At 37.3% G+C, this 19,650-nt stretch overlaps 1 protein-coding gene across 1 annotated transcript in view; it reads left to right on the top strand.

The window, feature by feature from the left end:
* Positions 1-19,650, top strand: part of Atg2 (Autophagy-related 2) — a 412,975-nt gene that overhangs the window by 261,335 nt on the left and 131,990 nt on the right. Inside the window, exons 23-25 of the mRNA XM_067136531.2 lie at positions 5,191-5,378; positions 5,971-6,518; positions 11,788-11,978. Coding sequence (XP_066992632.2) covers positions 5,191-5,378; positions 5,971-6,518; positions 11,788-11,978 — 927 coding nt within the window. The remainder of the gene's footprint in view (positions 1-5,190; positions 5,379-5,970; positions 6,519-11,787; positions 11,979-19,650) is intronic.

Below are 19,650 nucleotides of genomic sequence, written 5' to 3'. Positions count from 1 at the left end.
TAGGATTACTTTAGGAACACTAATTTTAAGGAAATCACTGACTTTGTTTTTTCGCAGAAGCTGAAACAATATCAAAGTTTGCAAGGAAAATATATTTTTTTGTGTGGGATGATTTAGCATACAGACATTTACATGTTCGTGGCCGCTCGGATATGGGTACTGTTACCACGATACCGTGATACCTTTTTTTGCTTAACGGAGTTTATTTCTGTGTCCTTATCTATTTTCGATTATCATTTAACCATAGCCATTCGACTGAAGTGGGACATTAATGATGATGATGATGATGATTTGAATTATTTCAATAATATTTCTGTGCATGGAAGCCACGACGCACACGGTGCTTCAGCGCCACTATTGATGAACTTATCGCCTGCGGTGCCGTTGGACGCAGCATATGCATCATGACAGGTAATGAAGTAGAATGGGAGAAAGAATATTTTGTTCAGTCACTTTCCTACAAAAGATAAATACGTTATTGAACATTTCTGGCAAAAATGTTGCATGGTAATATCGTGTTACCGGGCGAGTTGGCCGTGCGGTTAGGGGCGTGCTGCTGTGAGCTTGCATCCGGGAGATAGTGGGTTCGAACCCCACTGTCGGCAGCCCTGAAGATGGTTTTCCGTGGTTTCCCATTTTCACACCAGGCATGTGCTCGGGCTGTACCTTAATTAAGGCCACGGCCGCTTCCTTCCCATACCTAGGCCTTTCCTATCCCATCGTCGCCATAAGACCTGTCTGTGTCGATGCGACGTAAAGCAAATAGCGAAAAAAAATCTGTGGTATTGTTGTGTGAACAGTCGCTGTACAGCGGACCTAGTCAATGCAGTAGTCTCTAATATTGTGCTGCAACAAACACAGGTAGATATGGCATTGTCTCAAGAGAGTTCCTTGTGTCGTTTGTAGAATTCCATGAAATATTACTCAAGACAAGCCTTGTTGTCGCCAAATTGTAACGGCTACGGATATAGTAACTAACAATTAAGTTAAAGCCCATTTTTAGCATATGTTTAACAACATCTTAACAGTGCCAAGATAAGAGGTCTGCTTGGAGGTACTAGCGGAATATGAGCTTTAATACATGGCGCAGAATGTGATGCACGTGTGTTGACATCGGCAGTAAGTGAAAGTGGTTCATGACACATCTGTCGTCATCGGCTGCGAACGTGTTAAGTGGCTATCATCACTAGGCGAGACTAAACACGATAGTTTGAAACTTTCGAAATGATCTTTTCCCATTATTTTTATTTCAGTTAATAACTTGTGGCATGTCAAATAATTTGCCATTTACTTTAGAAATAAAATAATTGTTCTTTAAATTCTCATTGCTAAGCTTTGGCCTATTCGGGGGAGTACATCTTTGCATTTACTGAAAAGACATGCTACAGGAGCACTTGAAGGAATACCTGTATTTGATTTTAAGAACATCGCTGGGATAAGTGTGATGTATGTGACAGTACTGGGGAGGTAAGAAAGTACCTTTTAGAACTGGTGAATTTACTGGTTCTGCTGTAGTAGAATTGAAAACTTCATCTTTGTCACAATTTTTTTTCTAGTGGCTTTACGTCGCACCGACACAGATAGGTCTTATGGTGATGATGAGATATGAAAGGCCTAGGAGTTGGAAGGAAGTGGCTGTCGCCTTAATTAAGGTGCCTGGTGTGAAAATGGAAAACCATGGAAAACCATCTTTATGGCTGCCGACAGTGGGATTCAAACCCACTATCTCCCAGATGCAAGCTATGTCTGCTTTTGATGCCACTTTAACACGTTGAGTGCCAGACCGAATTTCATAGGACTGCCGTCTAGTGCCGTGAGTTAATAACATCGAGTTACTCCCTGGTGCCAAAACGTTCACAGGCTTAACCAAGCAAATGATCGCTGAAATGAGGATGTATTTATGATATATTACGTCAACTTATTATGTATATTAGGTAAAATATTGCGACCCCATATGGGGTCGTATTGGTCATTACGAATTGTACACGAACATGCGCCCCCATATGGGGTCATACTTATACAGTAGTTACTGTCCCGACGCTCGGTCATACTTACCTTTTCCTTTGCAGGGACGCGTTATTCGCTGTTCATTATGAGAGATGTGTTAGCTTGTTCATTCTGGGGCCGTAAAAATGTAGGATCCCCGATTTTAGGTCAGGAAATGTTTGTAAATGGCGATCTTCCGATTTTAGGTTAGGAAATATTCATATAAAATCTTGTTATATAAAGTAGTGAAAATCATGTAAATTTGGTTAATTAGGATGTAACAGAATATTATTATAAGAAGAATTAGTAGTTACGGAATATTGAATAAGTATATAATTTTATTTGTATAACATTTAATTTGAGTGAGAGAACCCAGCAGCGATGATCGTGCAACATGGGAAACCAGTGACTATATCGTTGAAGACGGTCATAATTGTTGCAACAGCTGGCTTGGAAACCCGGAATACAGCGGCGATGTGTATGCTGAAGACTGTAATTTATCAATCTGGATGAACATGCGAGATCGCTATTTGCTCTGTACTGAGTTCAAAATTAATGTAACTATATACTACGTTTGCATCATTGTCTGACTTGTTCGATATATCGTCCATACTATTTGCACTAAGTATTTTACTGCTCGATTTGCTAGTAATGACTTAAAAAAAGAAAAGGAAACTCGCAGCACTGCACAATTACATAAACAATCCATGCGCGAGATAGACAATGACTTTTTCACCCTACACAGCACTCTTGACGTACCCATATGGGGTCGCGCCAAAACAGGAATTGAAGAATGGAAGGTGGACTATGCACGTACTTAAATAGACGACCAGCAGATGGCAGGAAGAGAACTTATACAGCTTCGAATCACATACTTACTGCGCACCCAAATGGGTTTGCATAGTTCTCGATTTAGGACGAACGTACGACCCCATATGGGGACGTGAAGTTCAAAAACTTGACTACTCTCACGTACCCATATGGAGTCGCTTGGCACTCAACGTGTTAATGTAATTGAGAAGATCTGGGCTCAGATTAAAGGTTATTTCGCTGTAAAAGGTAAGTGCTTGACGGTTTCTGAGGTAGAATGCCTGTTAGCTGAAGCTGTGGTGATTATTAGTGGAGATGACCAGAGCTAAGTTGTGCACCATTCACAAAAAGTTATAGTAAGACGTGAGGCATGAGAAAATGAAGATGTAGTGGGAAATTGTTAAAAATTTAGTCATCTCTTTGGGGACTGACTATGGGGAAAGTGACATCATAAGTAATGCTGAGATTAGTGTACTATCTGCGCACTTTTTAGCGATAGATTTACACCCTAGTGCTGAAGCGGTTGACCTCGGCAATCTTCGAGATTCGTATTGGCAATCTTTGAAACAAACTATGAATCGCTTATGCATCGCTGTGCGACATCTGGCGTACACTTTACGTACTAGTACTGTTGTTATTTATACAGCAAAGCCAAATTATAGAATTCACTCTAGGAATAAGATTCGCATCGAGAAATGTTATATAATGTGTGTGTGACAGTTTTTGGTTTAAAATAACAAAGGTTTAGAAAATTCATATCGATATATCATATTATCAATTCAATTCAAATTTCATTTCCATTCAGTTGGTAGTACTAACGGAACCGGAAGTGCACCCTCCTTACTCCTCAAACCCATACACAAATCTATCGCTAAAAAGTGCGCAGATAGTAGTATTCCCTTTATAGGCCAAAATCTTCTTCCTCTGTCAGCCATTCGCAGTGAGCAATTCGTTAGTTTTTCCACTCTCTTTTATTCTTAAATTGTCTTTTCTCAATTTAGTGTCAGGTGTTGTTAGGGAGTGCATAGAGTTTGTTTTCAGTTTTTGGGAATTTTTCAGTTTGTTCGTGTAATTCTTTCGTTTTTCTGGGTATTACATTTTACGAGGGCTGTTATCTGCAGTCATATTGCAGTAGCTGTTCTTACAGCTGTAGAGCACTGCCACCATACTATAAGTAAGTCAGTGGCCATATGGTTTGTGAACTGACAATAAGTTGCACAGAACATAACTGTAACTATCTTCTCCTTGAGGCTAGTGAGTGCTCAGCCTTATGATCTTGAAGTCAACACCAGTGGTGATTTTTCCATGAAGGGCTGTGTGTTAGAAATCAGCTGTCATTGCAGTTTTGTCTGCCTGTTATGTCTTCAACCCAGGGCCTATTGGATCTTCAAATAGCACTGAGTTTCAAAAATCAACAATGGAGCAGTAATGAGCGCACAAGGCACAACAAGTAGTAAGATAGTTTGCCATTGATTTCTTCACCGGTCCAGAAAATGCTACTGCAGCACAACCAGCTATATGATTAGCACTTTTCATAGCATCCTCAGGCACACTAAAGCTCTGAATATGATTACTCAGCACCACCCATATATAGCTTTCATACCGTCGCAGCCATAAATGAGACTTGGACTTTGCAGGAAGCTGCATTTTTCTTTGGCCTGTGCCAAGAGACAGTGTAAAAACACTACATCCATCAAGAAATTATAATATTCCGGGTGAGTTAACCATGTGGTTAGGGCTGCGCAGCTGTGAGCTTGCAACCAAGAGATAGTGGGTTCGAACCCCACTGTCAGCAGCCCTGATGAAAATGGTTTTCTGTGGTTTCCCATTTTCACACCAGCAAATGCTGGGGCTGTACTTTAATTAAGGCCAAGGCCGCTTCCTTCCCACTCCTAGCCCTTTTCCTATCCCATCGTTGCCACAAGGCCTATCTGTTTTGGTGCGACGTAAATCCAATTGTAAAAAAAAACATTACAATAGGCAGCCTTGCACTTTTATAAAATAGTAATTCTGCAATTAAAAAATCCCACTTGTCAGTATTGTGTCAGACTGCCACAGTTGCAAACATCCTGTTAATAAGAAACTATTCTTTCAAATCACTTCTAAGTCCTAATATAGTCAGAGTTAGGGTATGAGTGCTGCACTAGTTCTGTTAGCGTTGTGTCTCATAACTTCAATATCTTGAGTTGAAAATTTTGCATACACATTGGTTGCACCGATTAAATCTTGTTATCACACCAAGTTGTAGGTTCAGAGTTCCAAGGGGACATCAGCATTTTCAGCACACCTATGTTTGGGAATAAATCCCAATTTATGTGATATACTAAATAATGATTGAATAATGGTCATGTTTCAGTTCATCCCTAATGCTATCCTTCGTTGATGCTTTTCCAGACATTCCGTGTAGCAGCTGGTGTGCGGGGAGCCACACTTCGTCATCGTATGTGCGCCAGTAGTAATAGTTGGTTCACTCAATTCATGGACTTCTTTGATGTGATAGATTATCCTATTGCTGGCTATGATCCTCCTGGAGTTATTACGGAACTTCACATGCATCTGTGGGATTGTGCTGTAGATTACAGGTGTGTTCACTGTGGTTAAGGACATCATATGTTGGACTATTCCTTATTATTAATCTTTTTTTTTTTGTTTGTTTTTTTATTTTAAGAATGAAGCCATGTTTTCCAGTGTTGACCTAGTTAAATGTAACAAAGGCTTTTCAGTCTGTCAAACACACAGCAAATACAATGTAAATTATAACACTATAAACATACCTGTAAAATACACACTAACATACAAAGAATGACATGTTTTGTTCTACAAGAACATCCTCAGATTTTATCAAATCACTTGAAAACAAGCTTATATATGTACAGTATTGTTTATGTAGCGTAAACTTGTCAATGATAGAAAGTTTACTGATAACATGAAACAGTAATGACACAAATAAAATATATACAAGTATTAATATAATGAAAACTTATGTATTTATCTAGACTGCTGATGTTAAGTCCGTATATTATATTAGTCGAAGTATAGGGTTTAGTAGACAAGAAAGGCTTGTAACTTGTTGATATCTTTCTATTACTTACATATAACAATAATATATGTTTGTTTACTTGTTAAAGGATTTTATTGCGTAATGTAACTTTGGATGCCTTTTCTTTCTTACAGGCCTCTGCACTTGCCTCTGAAGTCTGTTATCACCATGGGTAGCTTTAGTGTCTCTAGTAATATTGCTGCCCAGACCAGTACATCTACCTTGCGTTTTATTGCTGAAGATGCCGCTCTCTTCATATCAGATAAAACCCGACCACAAGTGGATCTGCGAAGAGATTATGTGTGTGTATTAGATTTGGGCTTGTTTGAACTCTCTTTGAGGTTGTGCCAGAATCCTGGAAGCCCTCGTGTTGATTTACGTGCTTCCAATAATGTGTTACATGTCCGGACTTGTGCCGATTCAGGTCGTGCTCTTACTGAATTACTCACATATTTTGCTTCTGATGGTGACTTGCGCCCAGTAGAAGAACAGCAAGGTACCAAATCTGATGGAGGCAGTGCTGGTCCTTCTACAGACTCCATTCTCCTTAACACTAGTGAAAGTGCAGGCGATGACAATGAAAACATTCCGTGTAATCTGTCCCGCTCACAAGTGGAACATGTGCATGACTTGATGGAGGAAGCCATGAAAGAGTCAGGATTCAATGGAAGTGGCAAATTGGGTTAGTAGTATTGAATGTTTTTCTTACGAAGGTAAAAGAAAATGATGTTCGCAACAAGTAAGCACTTTTACTAGTTCACTTTTTGGTATATAGGAGTTCTAAATACGAATTCTTTTCCATTTATTGCTATAAATAAAAACTCCCTCTATGGTTCAGAGGTAATGTTGACCTTTGAATCCTAAGGTAGCAGGTTCAAACCTGGCATAGGTAGTCATATCTTTGAAGCTGAAAAAAAAAAATCCATTTGATGCTAACCAGACAAAAGTAATTAAAATTCAACCATAGATTGCCCAACAACAATCCCAGTTTAGTCTGCCATCTGGTAGAGTTAAACGGAACATTGAATTCGATGCATAGGCAACCTAGATGATGATGATGATGATGATGATGATTATTATTATTATTATTATTATTATTATTATTATTATTATTATTATTATTATTATTATTATTATTATTATTATTATTATTATTATTATTTCTTACGAACCGGCCAAACTTAGGACCACACCAATACCATTTCACTTCCTTCTTATCCCTTCTTCTTTTCTCTTTCTCCACAGTGCCTTCATTCTTTCAGAATGTTGCGCTCTTCTCTCTTCAGTCCATCTTCCCTCTCTGCGCTCTTTCTTTTCTTCCACAAGAACTTTTATGTTGGAAGGTCTTTTCCTGAATTGGTCTCCATCATGACATCATCTGCAATTCCTAACCTCTTGAGTTCTTCCTTCATCTGTTTGGTATATCCCCTCTGGCTCTTCAAGTAGCATATTTTATTAAAAATTTGTTTAATTAACCTTGCTGGATCCATTCTGACCATGTGTCCATAGAATTGCAGCTGTCTTTTATTTTTTTGTTGTTTCCAGGTCTTCTGTTCTTTTGTATATCTCCTTATTTGATCATAATCTGTAGTTTCCCTCTACTACTCTTGGGCCGTAAATCCTCCTTAATATTCTCCTTTCAATCTTTAGTAGTTTTTCCAGGTTCTTTACTGTTGCTGTTTCAACCCCATACAAAATAACCACCGCATAATAATGTCTTTATTTGGCATTAATGGAAAGATTCTTTTTGTTGTAAATGGCTTTGGTGGCAGTGTTTAGCCTTTCCAACTTAAGTCTCCTATTTTCCATGGCCTCTTTATCCATCCTTTTGCTGCTGATAATCTCTCCCAGGTATTTAAACTGCTTTGTGACTTTCACTTTGCTATATTTCGTCTTCATTGTTCTCTTCAGATGATGTGGTGATTTGGGGAAAGGGAGAAAAGTACAAAGGAGACTGGACATTTGGAATGAAAATCTGAAGGAGCTTGGAATGGTAATGTGTAAAAAGAAAACTGTAGTCATGCACTGTGGAAAAGAGAAAAAGGGAAGCCAAGTGAACATAGATGGAGAACGGTTAGAGAATGTAGAACAGTTTACATATCTGGGTAGCATGATAAATGGAAGTAATGAAATCAATCCTGAAATTAATAACAGACTAAGTAAAGGTACAACATTTTATCATAAAGTCAGAGAACTTTTATGGGATGACAAAGTACCCAAGAGAACGTAATTAACATTATATAAACAGTATTTCATACCAATTGTAACATACGGACTAGAAACGGTGGCAACTAATGAGAGATGAGATAGTAAGATCCAAGCAGTAGAAATGAAATTTTTAAGAACATCGGTTTTAAAAAGACAAGAGGAGAGAGAATTCAAAATATTAAAATCAGAGAAGAGCTAAATATAGAACCGTTAGTACAGAACATACAGAAAGCAAGACTGAGATGGTTCGGACATGTAAAAAGAATGGGAAAGAAACGGGTAGCAAGAAAGGAATTGGAAAGAGGAGTTAAGGGAAAGAGACTAGTTGGAAGACCGAGAAGAAGGTGGATGGATCAGATTTGGAAGGACATTAGAGAAGCTGGATTGGATGTGGCGGAAGTAATGGAGCAGGAAAAGTAGAAGGACAGAAAGGAGTGGAGGAGGCTTGTTAACCACACCTGGGCGACTGGAGTGGGACATTGATGATGAGGAAAATGATGATGTTCTCTTCACATAATTCCTATCCGTGCTCATCATCTCTGTTTTTGTGAAGGAGATTATTAAACCTGTTTTCTCGACTATCTCCTGTAGTTTATTTATCTGTGTTATTGCTTCCTGTTCTTTCTCAGTGAAGAGTGCCAAATCATCAGCAAAGGCCAAACACTTGGGTTTGACATGTTTATTTTTACTACCTATTATAGCACATGAATCATTATGTTTCCAGTTTTCTCATGACCTTGTCTAGAACCACGTTGAACAGTGTTGGTGATAAGCTATCACTCTCTCAGGCCTGTTTTTTTCTGGAAGAGTTTGCTGATCTCTCCTTGAAATTTCACTTTGGATATGGTGTTTGTAAGTGTTAACCTATTTAAGTTGAGTGTTTTTTGATTGATGCCATATTCTCTCAAAATGTACATCAACGTGTCTCTATCTATTGAATCGTAGGCTCTTTTGAAAGTCAATGAAGGAGATAAAGATGTTCTTTGCTCGTGCATTGTAATATTTGATTTTCAGTTTTAGACTCAGGATTTGTTCCTGACAATAGCGCCCTCTCCTGAAGCCACCCTGATACTCTCCCAACTTGTGGTCAATTTGCGGTGTCAGTCTGTTCAGTAGGAGTTTAGAAAAAATCTTATATGTGACAGATTAAAGTGTTATTCCTCGGTAGTTGTTGACGCCTGTTTTCAGTCCCTTTTTATGTAGTGGGTGTATTAATGCCACTAGCCAGTCTTCTGGTACTTTTTCATCTCTCCAAATATTCCGGGACAGTTCTGTCGCTTCAGTGATAAAGGCATCATTGGCTATCTTCCACAGTTCTGCTATTACTCCATCTTCACCAGATGCTTTGTTGTTCTTTAGGGAGTTTATTACTTCCTTTTCCACTTCCTCGTCTGGTGGTTTGGAATCTGGGCTCAAGTACTTTGCAAGGATCTCACAGTTATCTTTATTGTTCAGGGCAAGAGTTCCGTCCGTTTTCTTTAAATGTAAGCTCGGTGCTATATAGCCTTTGATTCTATTTTTAAAGGCCCTTTGGAATAATCTGGTATTGGTTTTTCTTTAAGTTCTCATCCATTTCTGTGACTTCTGCCCTAAGGTGTTCTCTTCTGGCTCTTTTCAGTGTTTGATGGGTTTGTTTCCTTATTTTTCATGATTTTTCCAAATTTGTCACAGTCTTAGTCTCGTTCCATGATTTCCACGCCTCAAATCTTTCTTTGATTGCATTTTTGCATTCTGCATTCCACCATGCACGCTTGCTTCGACATTCCATACATGCTAATTCAACTGCTGGCTCCTGCAGATTTTTTGTCACTTCATTCCAATTTTTTGGCACCTGTAGCTTTTTCCTGTATTCTTCCCTCTTTTCTTGGATGAGTAATTCACGGTCAATTTTTGGCACTCTATTGCCACAGGTATGCGTTTTTTTTGTCCAGGTATGAAATTCATCGTAATCTGTGATAAGTAATGGTCTGATGTTACATTAACTGCTTTTCTAACTTTGACATTATGAATTTTCTTGTAATTGTTCTTGGATATCGCTACATGGTCCATTTGAAATTCGCCTAGCAAGGGTTTGGTGATACTCATGTTTTCTTTTTGTTGGGGCGTGCTTTGAAATGGGTAGACATTTGTTTTAAGTAGTTCATGTTGCATAAATTAATCGGTCTTTCTCCATTTCTATTTGTCCTGTTGTGTGCCGGGTATCGTCCAACTATTTCAATGTACTTCCTTTCCCGCCCCACTTGTGCATGAAAGTCCCCCAGGAGAATTTTGATGTTACTTCTTGGTATCTTGAGTATTTCATCCCCCAGTTTGTCCCAAAACTCTTCAACCATATCGGGGTTCTTTTCATTATGCTCTTTTATTGGTGCACGAGCATTTATCAGCGTGTATTTCTTATTCGCTGATTTGACCGTCATGAGCGATAGTCTTGAGTTTACACTCTTGAAGTCGACTATAGTGTTTAAAAACTTTTTGTTTACTACAAAGGCTGTTCCCAGTTGCGGGACATTTTTCATGATCATTTTTCCTTTTTTGAAGATTCTGAACCCATCTGATTCAAAGGGTTCTTCATCCATGTACCGTGTTACCTGGAGGGCCAGTATCGAGATGTCGAGTCTATGTAGCTCCGTCGTTAACTGTTTCAGTTTTCCAACCTGAATGAGGGAGTTGATGTTGAATGTTCCACAATAGTATTTTCTCTTATTCTTGAAATTAGCAAATGTTCTTGTGGTGCTCCAATTCACTCACAGGCTTCAAAATGTCAGGCACCCTGGAATCCGAAAGCCTGATTTTGTCTTCAGGGTAATTTAATTTCTAAGAAGCTTGTTCCATGATATTAATGTTCATTTTAGGGGTTGGACATAGTCCAACATTGTACAACTAAGGTTGTTAGCGTTAGAGGGCCTCATGATGTTTTCTGGCGAAAGGCAGGCATTTCCTCCTACCTTAAATAGGTATGATTGGAGGTTGGTTGGTTTGTTTGTTTGTTTGTTTGTTTGTTTGTTTGTTTGTTTGTTTGTTTGTTTGTTTGTTTGTAACATTTTGGTGTAATATTCTCATTGTACCCTGATGCAGTTCAAATGTATCTGTACACTGTCGACTTAATTATTGTGTTCAGTCATAGGCTGACATTATGTAGGTTGTTATTGAAGTTGAACCATCTGTTTTCTAGTGTTACGTGGCCCGCTTGTTCTTCTCATGTTTTCTGACTGCGGACTCCAGCTCTCAACTGACCAAAACAAAAAGACCTCCAGTTCAAAAACTGTTTAACGACCTTCACCTCATATTTTTGATTTTCATCATGTGTTTTAAGGAATAGCCTTTTAACAAGCACTTCATAACGTGTGTTTAATGTTTTTTAGTTTATTATATATATTTTAGTGAGGATGACCCTATGTTGGGTCAAAACATGTCTATCTGAAATTTCATCTTAATTGGATGTAATAAAGTATTGACTAGGAGGATAATTAACACAATCTGTACAATTTGTAAGAAGTTCAACCATCAACATGGATCTAACATGAGATTTATAGTCTGTAATGAATTCTAATCAGATTGTTACCCTATTATGTCATAATAGACGGACAAAAATTGAACTGAGCCCATTTTCAAATTTTGTCTAATGGAAGATAAAAACAAAGTATGATGCAAAAGTTTTAAGTGTTCAGACAGAATTATAATTTTATTAATATAGCTATACCCAATTTTTCTCTTTCATCATGTACTTACTATTGCAAATGCAGGTTCATTGCATCCACCAAATGACAGACATGGTGTTGAGGTGTTCTTCTTCCCAGATGAGAGTCACCCCCTCCCTTCCAAGCCATTGGGAGACTCAGAATTATATCCACGTCCAGAGGATGAGAATGATACTGATGAAAACTGGGAAGATGATTTCTGCATTTTAGATAAGGAGGCTGGTTCTGGTTTGATGGTGAGTATAAATCTATTCTTAAAAACTTCCTAAATGGTTTTACAATATATCTGAAGAGCCTGGGGGGTGATAAAGGAGTAAATCTTACTTCACTTTCCAGTTGGTTGGTTGGTTAGTTAGTCTGTCTGTCTGTCTGTCTGTCTGTCTGTCTGTCTGTCTGTCTGTCTGTCTGTCTGTCTGTCTGTCTGTCTGTCTGTCTGAGAGGACAAGAATGGAATCTATTACAGCTGTTACTATCTATATTTGAAATTGTGGTTAACTTGTAAGGTAGTTATTTCAGCTTAATATTCTTCACACTGGTTTAGAAACAGAAAAAAATCGGGTGCAAATCCTGTTGTTTTCTCAAATTTTAAGCTCAGTTATTCACAAATAGACTTATAAAAGCTGAGAACTCAAAAGACAGAATCAATTTTTACATTTTAAATGTCATACTACTACTATAGCACTATAGCACCTCTCGACAAATGCTAACATATATAATAGGGTTTGATTTACATTCAACACAATGTGAAATATTAGAAAATTAGAAATATAAATGTTAGTGTTCCGAGGTTTCTGTGGAACAGCAGAGGTGATAGAAGGTGCGGGCTGGAATAGGTCTCAACTACAGAATTAAAGTTAGTTTAAAACTTTAACAAAGGTTATATTTTCTTTTCAAAATCAACAGATAACAACGTTCAACAATTTCCACTAGGTGAAATAACAACGAAAGGCAGGTACAAAATGATTTTTCCCACTCAGGGGTTTTTTACCAAGTTTTGGGCTTCAAGCCCCACACTCACAATCTTTGAGCGATTAGCTGAACTTTACCAAGTTACCAAATGAACAAAGGGGCAGAAAACCCCATCATGCCAAGGAGCACTAGCTCCTAATTACAATGTTAAGGAAAAGAGCAGACCCGCGCTCAATTTTACAAGCCTCTCAAAGGCCACAACCAACTTCACTTCTAATTGCCCTCAAGGCACACATATCATGGTACAGGGGTACCTCGTACCCAAACTACTGGGCCTTCACAGGAAGGAAAACAAAACAGGTTAAGTAAATGGCCCCAAAATACAAAATTGAATGGAGGCGATAACTTGCACTCCTACACAAAGTTTTTGTCTTAAAACCTATGTGGCGCTAGGCCGATAATACAGGGGCTAATCCCAAGCTAGGGAGGTGACCCGTATGAGAAAACTTTACTACATTAAAGAAGAGAATAACGGTTATGAAAACGTAGTCACCTCCATTTCAAAATGAAGGGGAGTTCGAGAGGGAGAAGCACTCTCTATCCCCGCTTTACAGTAAAAGAGATTGGTAGTTTTTACATAGACTGAAAGGAAATTTACATATTAAAAAGGTGGGTTACATATTAAAGGTTTCGAACCTTCTCCGAGAGTTAAACTGCTGAGCTAGCAAGAAATAAAGATGTTAAACGGCCATTACCTTGTAGAAGAACTGCTGCTTGAAGAAAGAGGCGCTTCCCGCTCCTTGCTACATATCCACACACTAAGAAAGATGTTACTGAAGTGGCACCGAGACAAGAAAATCAGCAGTTTTTATACCCTCGTGCAAAGTTCGAGACCTTTCATGAATGATAACAACCTGCCCACAAACTTTTATTCGATAACAGCAAAAACTAATACACAAGACGAGGAAGAAACACCTTATTGGTGGAAAATTAATTACAGAAATTCCTGATTGGCTACATTCAAAACAGGAGGAAAGAAAGGATTTATATTGCCAACCCACAAGTGACAGAACAAAATTTAGTAAAGACAAAACTTATGAATACGAACTTTCTTCAGGAGAGTACATTCCTTTACACCAGAGTGTGTTATCATAGTTTTTGGTAGAGACATGTGTTAGAGAATGTCCAAACTTCTTGATCGTTGAAAAACAAAGGCAAATCAAAAACACTCAGTGACATCTTCTGAATAACCGTTGAGTTAATACAGTTTGTTAAAGTTCAGGCTTTCTCCTGTAGAGGAGTTTCAACTGGCGCAATATTTGAACTAGCGGCGTGGAGGTGTACCGCCCGGTACAATTAGAAATTTCTAAATTTCTAAATTTCTAATATTTTACATTGTGTTGAATGGTGGAACAACCCTCAAACCCTATTATATTAGTTATACATAAACACGGAAATGAAAATCATAACCTATGGAATGCTGACATATCATACATGTTTCGAGAAAATATCATTCTCTTCTTTGGTGAAAGTATTTCACAATTTCAATGACTTGATTAATATAAAAATAAATAGATGTTCAATTATTATCATAACATTACCTAAGCAGTTGATATATAGCTATTTCATAATGTCTGTCTTTTCATCTTCAGAGATCTTAAACTAATAAAATGGTCCACTCATATAACACTAAACACCTGTTCTTCTGAGACAGTAAATGTAAATCAGTTGTGGTAACCAATGTAATAGGGTTGTGACTTCTTAACTCTTATTGGAAGAGTATTGTGAACCTTTTTAGGGATGAAGGTCATAGACTCATTACTGTTTAATTTTCTTTTTTTAACATATATGAGTTTGCCAATTTAAACAAGTTTTCTTCTGCAAAAATTTCATTCAAATTTAAGTCACTATTACCTTTTTGTGACAAGTATATAAACAGATTTTCCAAGATATTCATGTAATTCCCTTTCTGAACTGTGTATAGTAATTTCATGTCCTTTTATATATTCATAAAACTATGGTTATTCTTATGCATATGTTTGCACATAGCTGAATATCTTTTCCGAGCTTCACTACATTCATATTTTCTTTATACAGAATTTCTAAACTTCTTCCTGTTTGTGCAATGTATTGTACATGATAAAAGGACATCCTTAAGTCTAATATGAAGTACCAAATTGACATCACCTAGGATGGTGTAGCGTCTGATTAGCCTATAGCGTGACATATTATCCACGAGGGCCCATAACCTTTTGAACAGAAGCGATGAAGATATAAATCCAATTAAAGAGATTGTAGTGAATTTGGCTGCATTTGTTATTAAACAACAACTTACCATCAAATATCATAAATAAATATTGAAATAGGTTCTGATGACATTCAAATATTCTGCATTAATTGTAGTGAAAATGCTTGATCGTGATTAAAATCCTAATTCCTCCCAGTTGCTAGTCCGATGCTGTGATGCCATAATAGTTTCATGTAATTTGCGGTGTATGTCTTTCTACCTCTCTGTAGAAACAGGTTGAATACCAGTTTCTTGAAATAATTATTTCTGGCCATGGTGATTCAACCAGTGGCTTAACTAGCTAACCAATGAATTTTGATTCTGGTCTTGAGCAAGATTTACATATTATTTCACCGGATGAATTCATCAGTTGTAAGTTTTAGGGGTATTTAAAGTCATCAGTCTTAAAGATAAATTTATAAAAGGGTAGAAACATAGCTCAGTTGAATGGATGCTCAGGTTTTGAATTATTGAGACCTTTCACAGTCAGTTGGCTTTTAAGAGATACCCTTGTCAGTAAATTTACTGGTATGTTAAATAACCCTTGTTTGGGGCAAAATTCCTGCACTCCTAAGAACCACTAGTAGTTGAAAGGATGTTAAAATGCTTATCAATTTTATCGTATTCATCATCATCTTCTTCTTAATATATTTGGAGGAACCATAAGCAATATATCAGATGTCTTAGAAATGAGGATGAAAAATGTAATAACATTTTCATATTTTAATTGGAATCACAGTGGGGGCATTTGAACTAAGAACCAGCCATGCAGTGTCCTATTGGTGAGCACTACAGTCATCGTCGTATTGGCAGAGATCAACGATAGTGATACAACTGTACAATAATATCATGAACAATTTTGAGCAGTTTGTTCGTTACTGACATTATGAAAGGAGATGGTGAAACCATCGGCCTTCATTGTTCTCTTAATTTTGGCACCTCTTGTAGAAATTATAAATCACTGCTGTAGTTCAACTTACATAATTTTTAAATTTAATTTTTTTTTTTCAAATGATGACCAGTGTCATCTATTTTTATTCTGTCTGCTGTCTGTGTAGTTTCTTAGGCTGAACACTTCCTGTAGCCTGAAATTTATTAGAAAATGCATGGACTATTTACTACCTGAAACTTTTACACCCAGGAATCTTTCTTGAAATAATGTTTGGACTTGATGGGCTGATTGAATTAACACATGCTGTGCAGTAATGAACATATATGAGCCATAATACAATTTGTATTTTAATACACAACAGAAGAGTACCCAACTTTCAAATGCATCTTACAGTATGTACTTACTCACTGATAAGCTTGCCTTGCATCTAAGGTCGGACATGTGCACGCACCTCCCATGGACTGAACTGGGCAGAAGGCTGTTGTGTCACCAATAGGAGAAACATGATGCAACTGGTTCTTAATTCAAATGCTCTCCCTGTATATTTGAAGATGCTAGTAAAAAATGCTATTTGACATAATCTGCTGGTAGATTGCTGTTCTTACAGGACAAGGTGACTGTGCTGTGTGAGAGTCCCCTGTGTGTTATAGAAGACTACTACTTGAAACCTCAGTCAGGCATGGTAGATAGCTCCTAGTCATCTTTCTTGTAAACATTAGAAATTATTAGAACTTGGTAGGTGGTGGGATTGTTGATAACCCCAGTATAGTCTGCCAGTTCTAACACATTAATGTTTAAAGTAGTTGTATACTTCAAACATATGGTAGTACAATTATTTTTTTTTGTTACTTTTAGTAATAATATGAAATAAAGATTTAAAAAAAAATTATGTCATGGTGAAGAAAACTTCCCCAACTGCTATGTGAATGAAGCTGCTGAGTATGTACTCCATGAAGTTACTTTGTAGTGGTTTGTCAGTAATGGTTATTTTAGATGTACTGTACGTAATGGAAGAAAACAAACAAGTAAAAAAGTCAAGTCTTCTAGAGAAAGGAACATATAAGGAACACAAAGGAGGGGTAAGCACAGTGTCAGGTCAGTGTGGGGAAAGGGGGCAACAGAAAGAGAGGACGACGACAAACATTAGAACATGTATGTACATGAGATGTATTGATGATTAATCAGTGTATGTTACTGGCAGTTTAAGGATTCATGAAACAATCTCAGTGAATAATAAAAGCTAAAGAAAACAGATATATAGGTGAAAGTATTAATTTTCTTAACAGTCTACCATTGTGTTCTTAACTTCTTCTCTTTCTTCTTCTCTTCATCGATTCCCTTTTCCAGATTCTCTCTGGGTAGGGTAGTGTACCAAAGCCCTCTACCTTACTCAATCTTTCCACCACTCCTCTTCTAGTATTTTATTGCTATCGACTCCTCTATTTGCAATACAGTCCACAACAGAGCTCCTCCATCTCATTCTAGGCCATCCCCTTGGCCTCTTTGCAGTCTCTTTATCCATGCATGTTCTCTTTGGTATTCTCATCATGTGTCCAAACCATTGATCAGTGACTGAGTGCATTGTGAGTTAGTAAACATTAGCATTGTTGTGACTGTGTTTAGCAGATGTTTCTTTAGGTACTTTTGTGTCCATCTTACCAGGGTACAAATTCCTTATTAACATTGCCCTTTCTCTCATGGAATAAGATGGATTTTCTTTTTCATTACATCCTCTTTACATCTTTTTTTTTTGGGTTTTGGACTTCCAGGTAACAAACATTGGACACTGAAGCACTTTTTTCATGTACGCCTAATATTGGAAACATTGTATGAATTTGGTATAATTTTCGTGTTTTACTATCAAAACTCTCTGCTTTCAACTTGATTTTCATTAACAACTGCCTATGCATCTCAGACATTCATATTCATTATTCTTTTAAACTTGTTGAAAATGTTTATATTCTTGGAATGGCTATGCATTGGTTTTCACAGAATTATTAAATAACTCTTTGCCTCATTATCTTTGTACGAAGCTGGTGGTTTTTTTTTTTTAGAATCCCAAACCAGTTGTCACAACACAAAAGTGTATTTATGTGTTGATAGAGAATGGATATCACTTTCAAACTGTTTACAGTACCAGTAGACAATGCTACGAGTTCTGTTCCTACAACGTTGTTGCTATGGGTGGACTATATACAAGGACTTGAAAATACTTATCTATCAACACTGTCAATTTGAAGTTTTATGTATTCTCTAAAATTCTTCATCCTTTAATAAAATTCAGTGAAGTCCCTCTGGATTTGATGTTGTTTTACATTTTAAGAAATGCAAAATGATATGAAGAACGTATGAATTAATGCTGCATCCCCACTGGTAGAACTCAGTTCATGAAATACTTAAAGGATTGTTATGTACTCGTAAGACATTAGTCAGGATAGTCCAGTGCATATAAGTTCTGGCCATAGTGGTTACATTGATGGACTAGTAGGATATGTAACTTTAAGTTTACAATGAATGGTGCATCTTCAGGATATTAGGCCTCACTGTATTAGTAAATGTCCAGAAAGATTAGAATATGAATAGCAACACATAATAGGATAAGCACAATGACAGGTTAGCATCAGTAAAGGGAGCAATAGAAAAGGAGACGAGGACAAACTTGAAAACAGTAAAGGGCAAGTATAATCACCACAGCTTTATACACTGCTGTCTTTAAATATATAGGCTTTCTCTCCCATTAACCCCAGTTCTTGTATTATTTATTTCTTCTTAGACCCTGACGAGCTTGTTTTTGCTTCCCAGGGCTAACATCAACTTTCACAGCTCTTCAGTCCTTTTTCCTGTCTTGTCCCTCTCAAGACTTGCACTAGGTGACCCAACACAGCAATATTTGTCATCTCATTGAGCACAGGACAACAAACTCTGCTCATCTGCTGCCCTTCTCCTTTCTTGTTTAAACATTTTTTTCTGATTGAACAGGGTAACAATTATTCTTATGTTCCTTCAGCCTGATTCAACACTATGTTTGGTGGTCGCAGTGTAAACCTTCCCACACAGAAATTAGACATACAAGAAATTAGAAGGATTAAAATAAATCATCAAAAAGAATCATTAAAATTATCCACTGGAGAAAGGATCCCAGGAATCTTTAACTGAACATAACTGGTGTGATATTTTTCTTGTGGTAGTAAAAGCGGTCTTGGTGTCGCAATGTTTTAAATTTTTAAACCTTACCAGTCATTGCAGTTGATGAATGTCATGTTTGTTCTATATTGACTTTACTAATAAAATCATTATTTTTTTAATTGGAATCTTTTATATTTCCACCAATCAATACTTGTAAGATATAAATACATAATACTAGAACATGTCTCAGTCTGTGAGACCTTCTTCAGCTAATTTTGCCGGGGCTGAGTGGCTCAGACCGTTGAAGCGCTGGCCTTCTGACCCCAACTTGGCAGGTTTGATCCTGGCTCAGTCTGGTGGTATATGAAGGTGCTCAAATACGTCATCCTCGTGTTAGTACATTTACTGGTACAAACAAAGAACTCCTGCAGGACTAAATTCCAGCACCTCGGCATCTCCAAAAGACCGTAAAATTAGTTAGTGGGATGTAAAGCAATATTATCATTATTATTATTTTGTGCTGCCGTGGTACCAAAATGAGCATACACAAGTAACAACACCCTTATAAATGAAATCACAGAATAAAACACAAGGGGAAAAAAAAAGTTGAAAAAGGAATGGGAACTTCCCTCAAAACACCCAAGGTGTCACTTACAAAACACACATCGGGACACATCCGTGAATGGTAGTATAT

This window comes from Anabrus simplex, chromosome 1 (genome assembly GCF_040414725.1).
Source record: "Anabrus simplex isolate iqAnaSimp1 chromosome 1, ASM4041472v1, whole genome shotgun sequence".
Lineage (NCBI taxonomy): Eukaryota > Metazoa > Arthropoda > Insecta > Orthoptera > Tettigoniidae > Anabrus > Anabrus simplex.
Note: the sequence above shows the minus strand (reverse complement) of the source record. Positions and strands in the feature narration are given on the sequence as shown.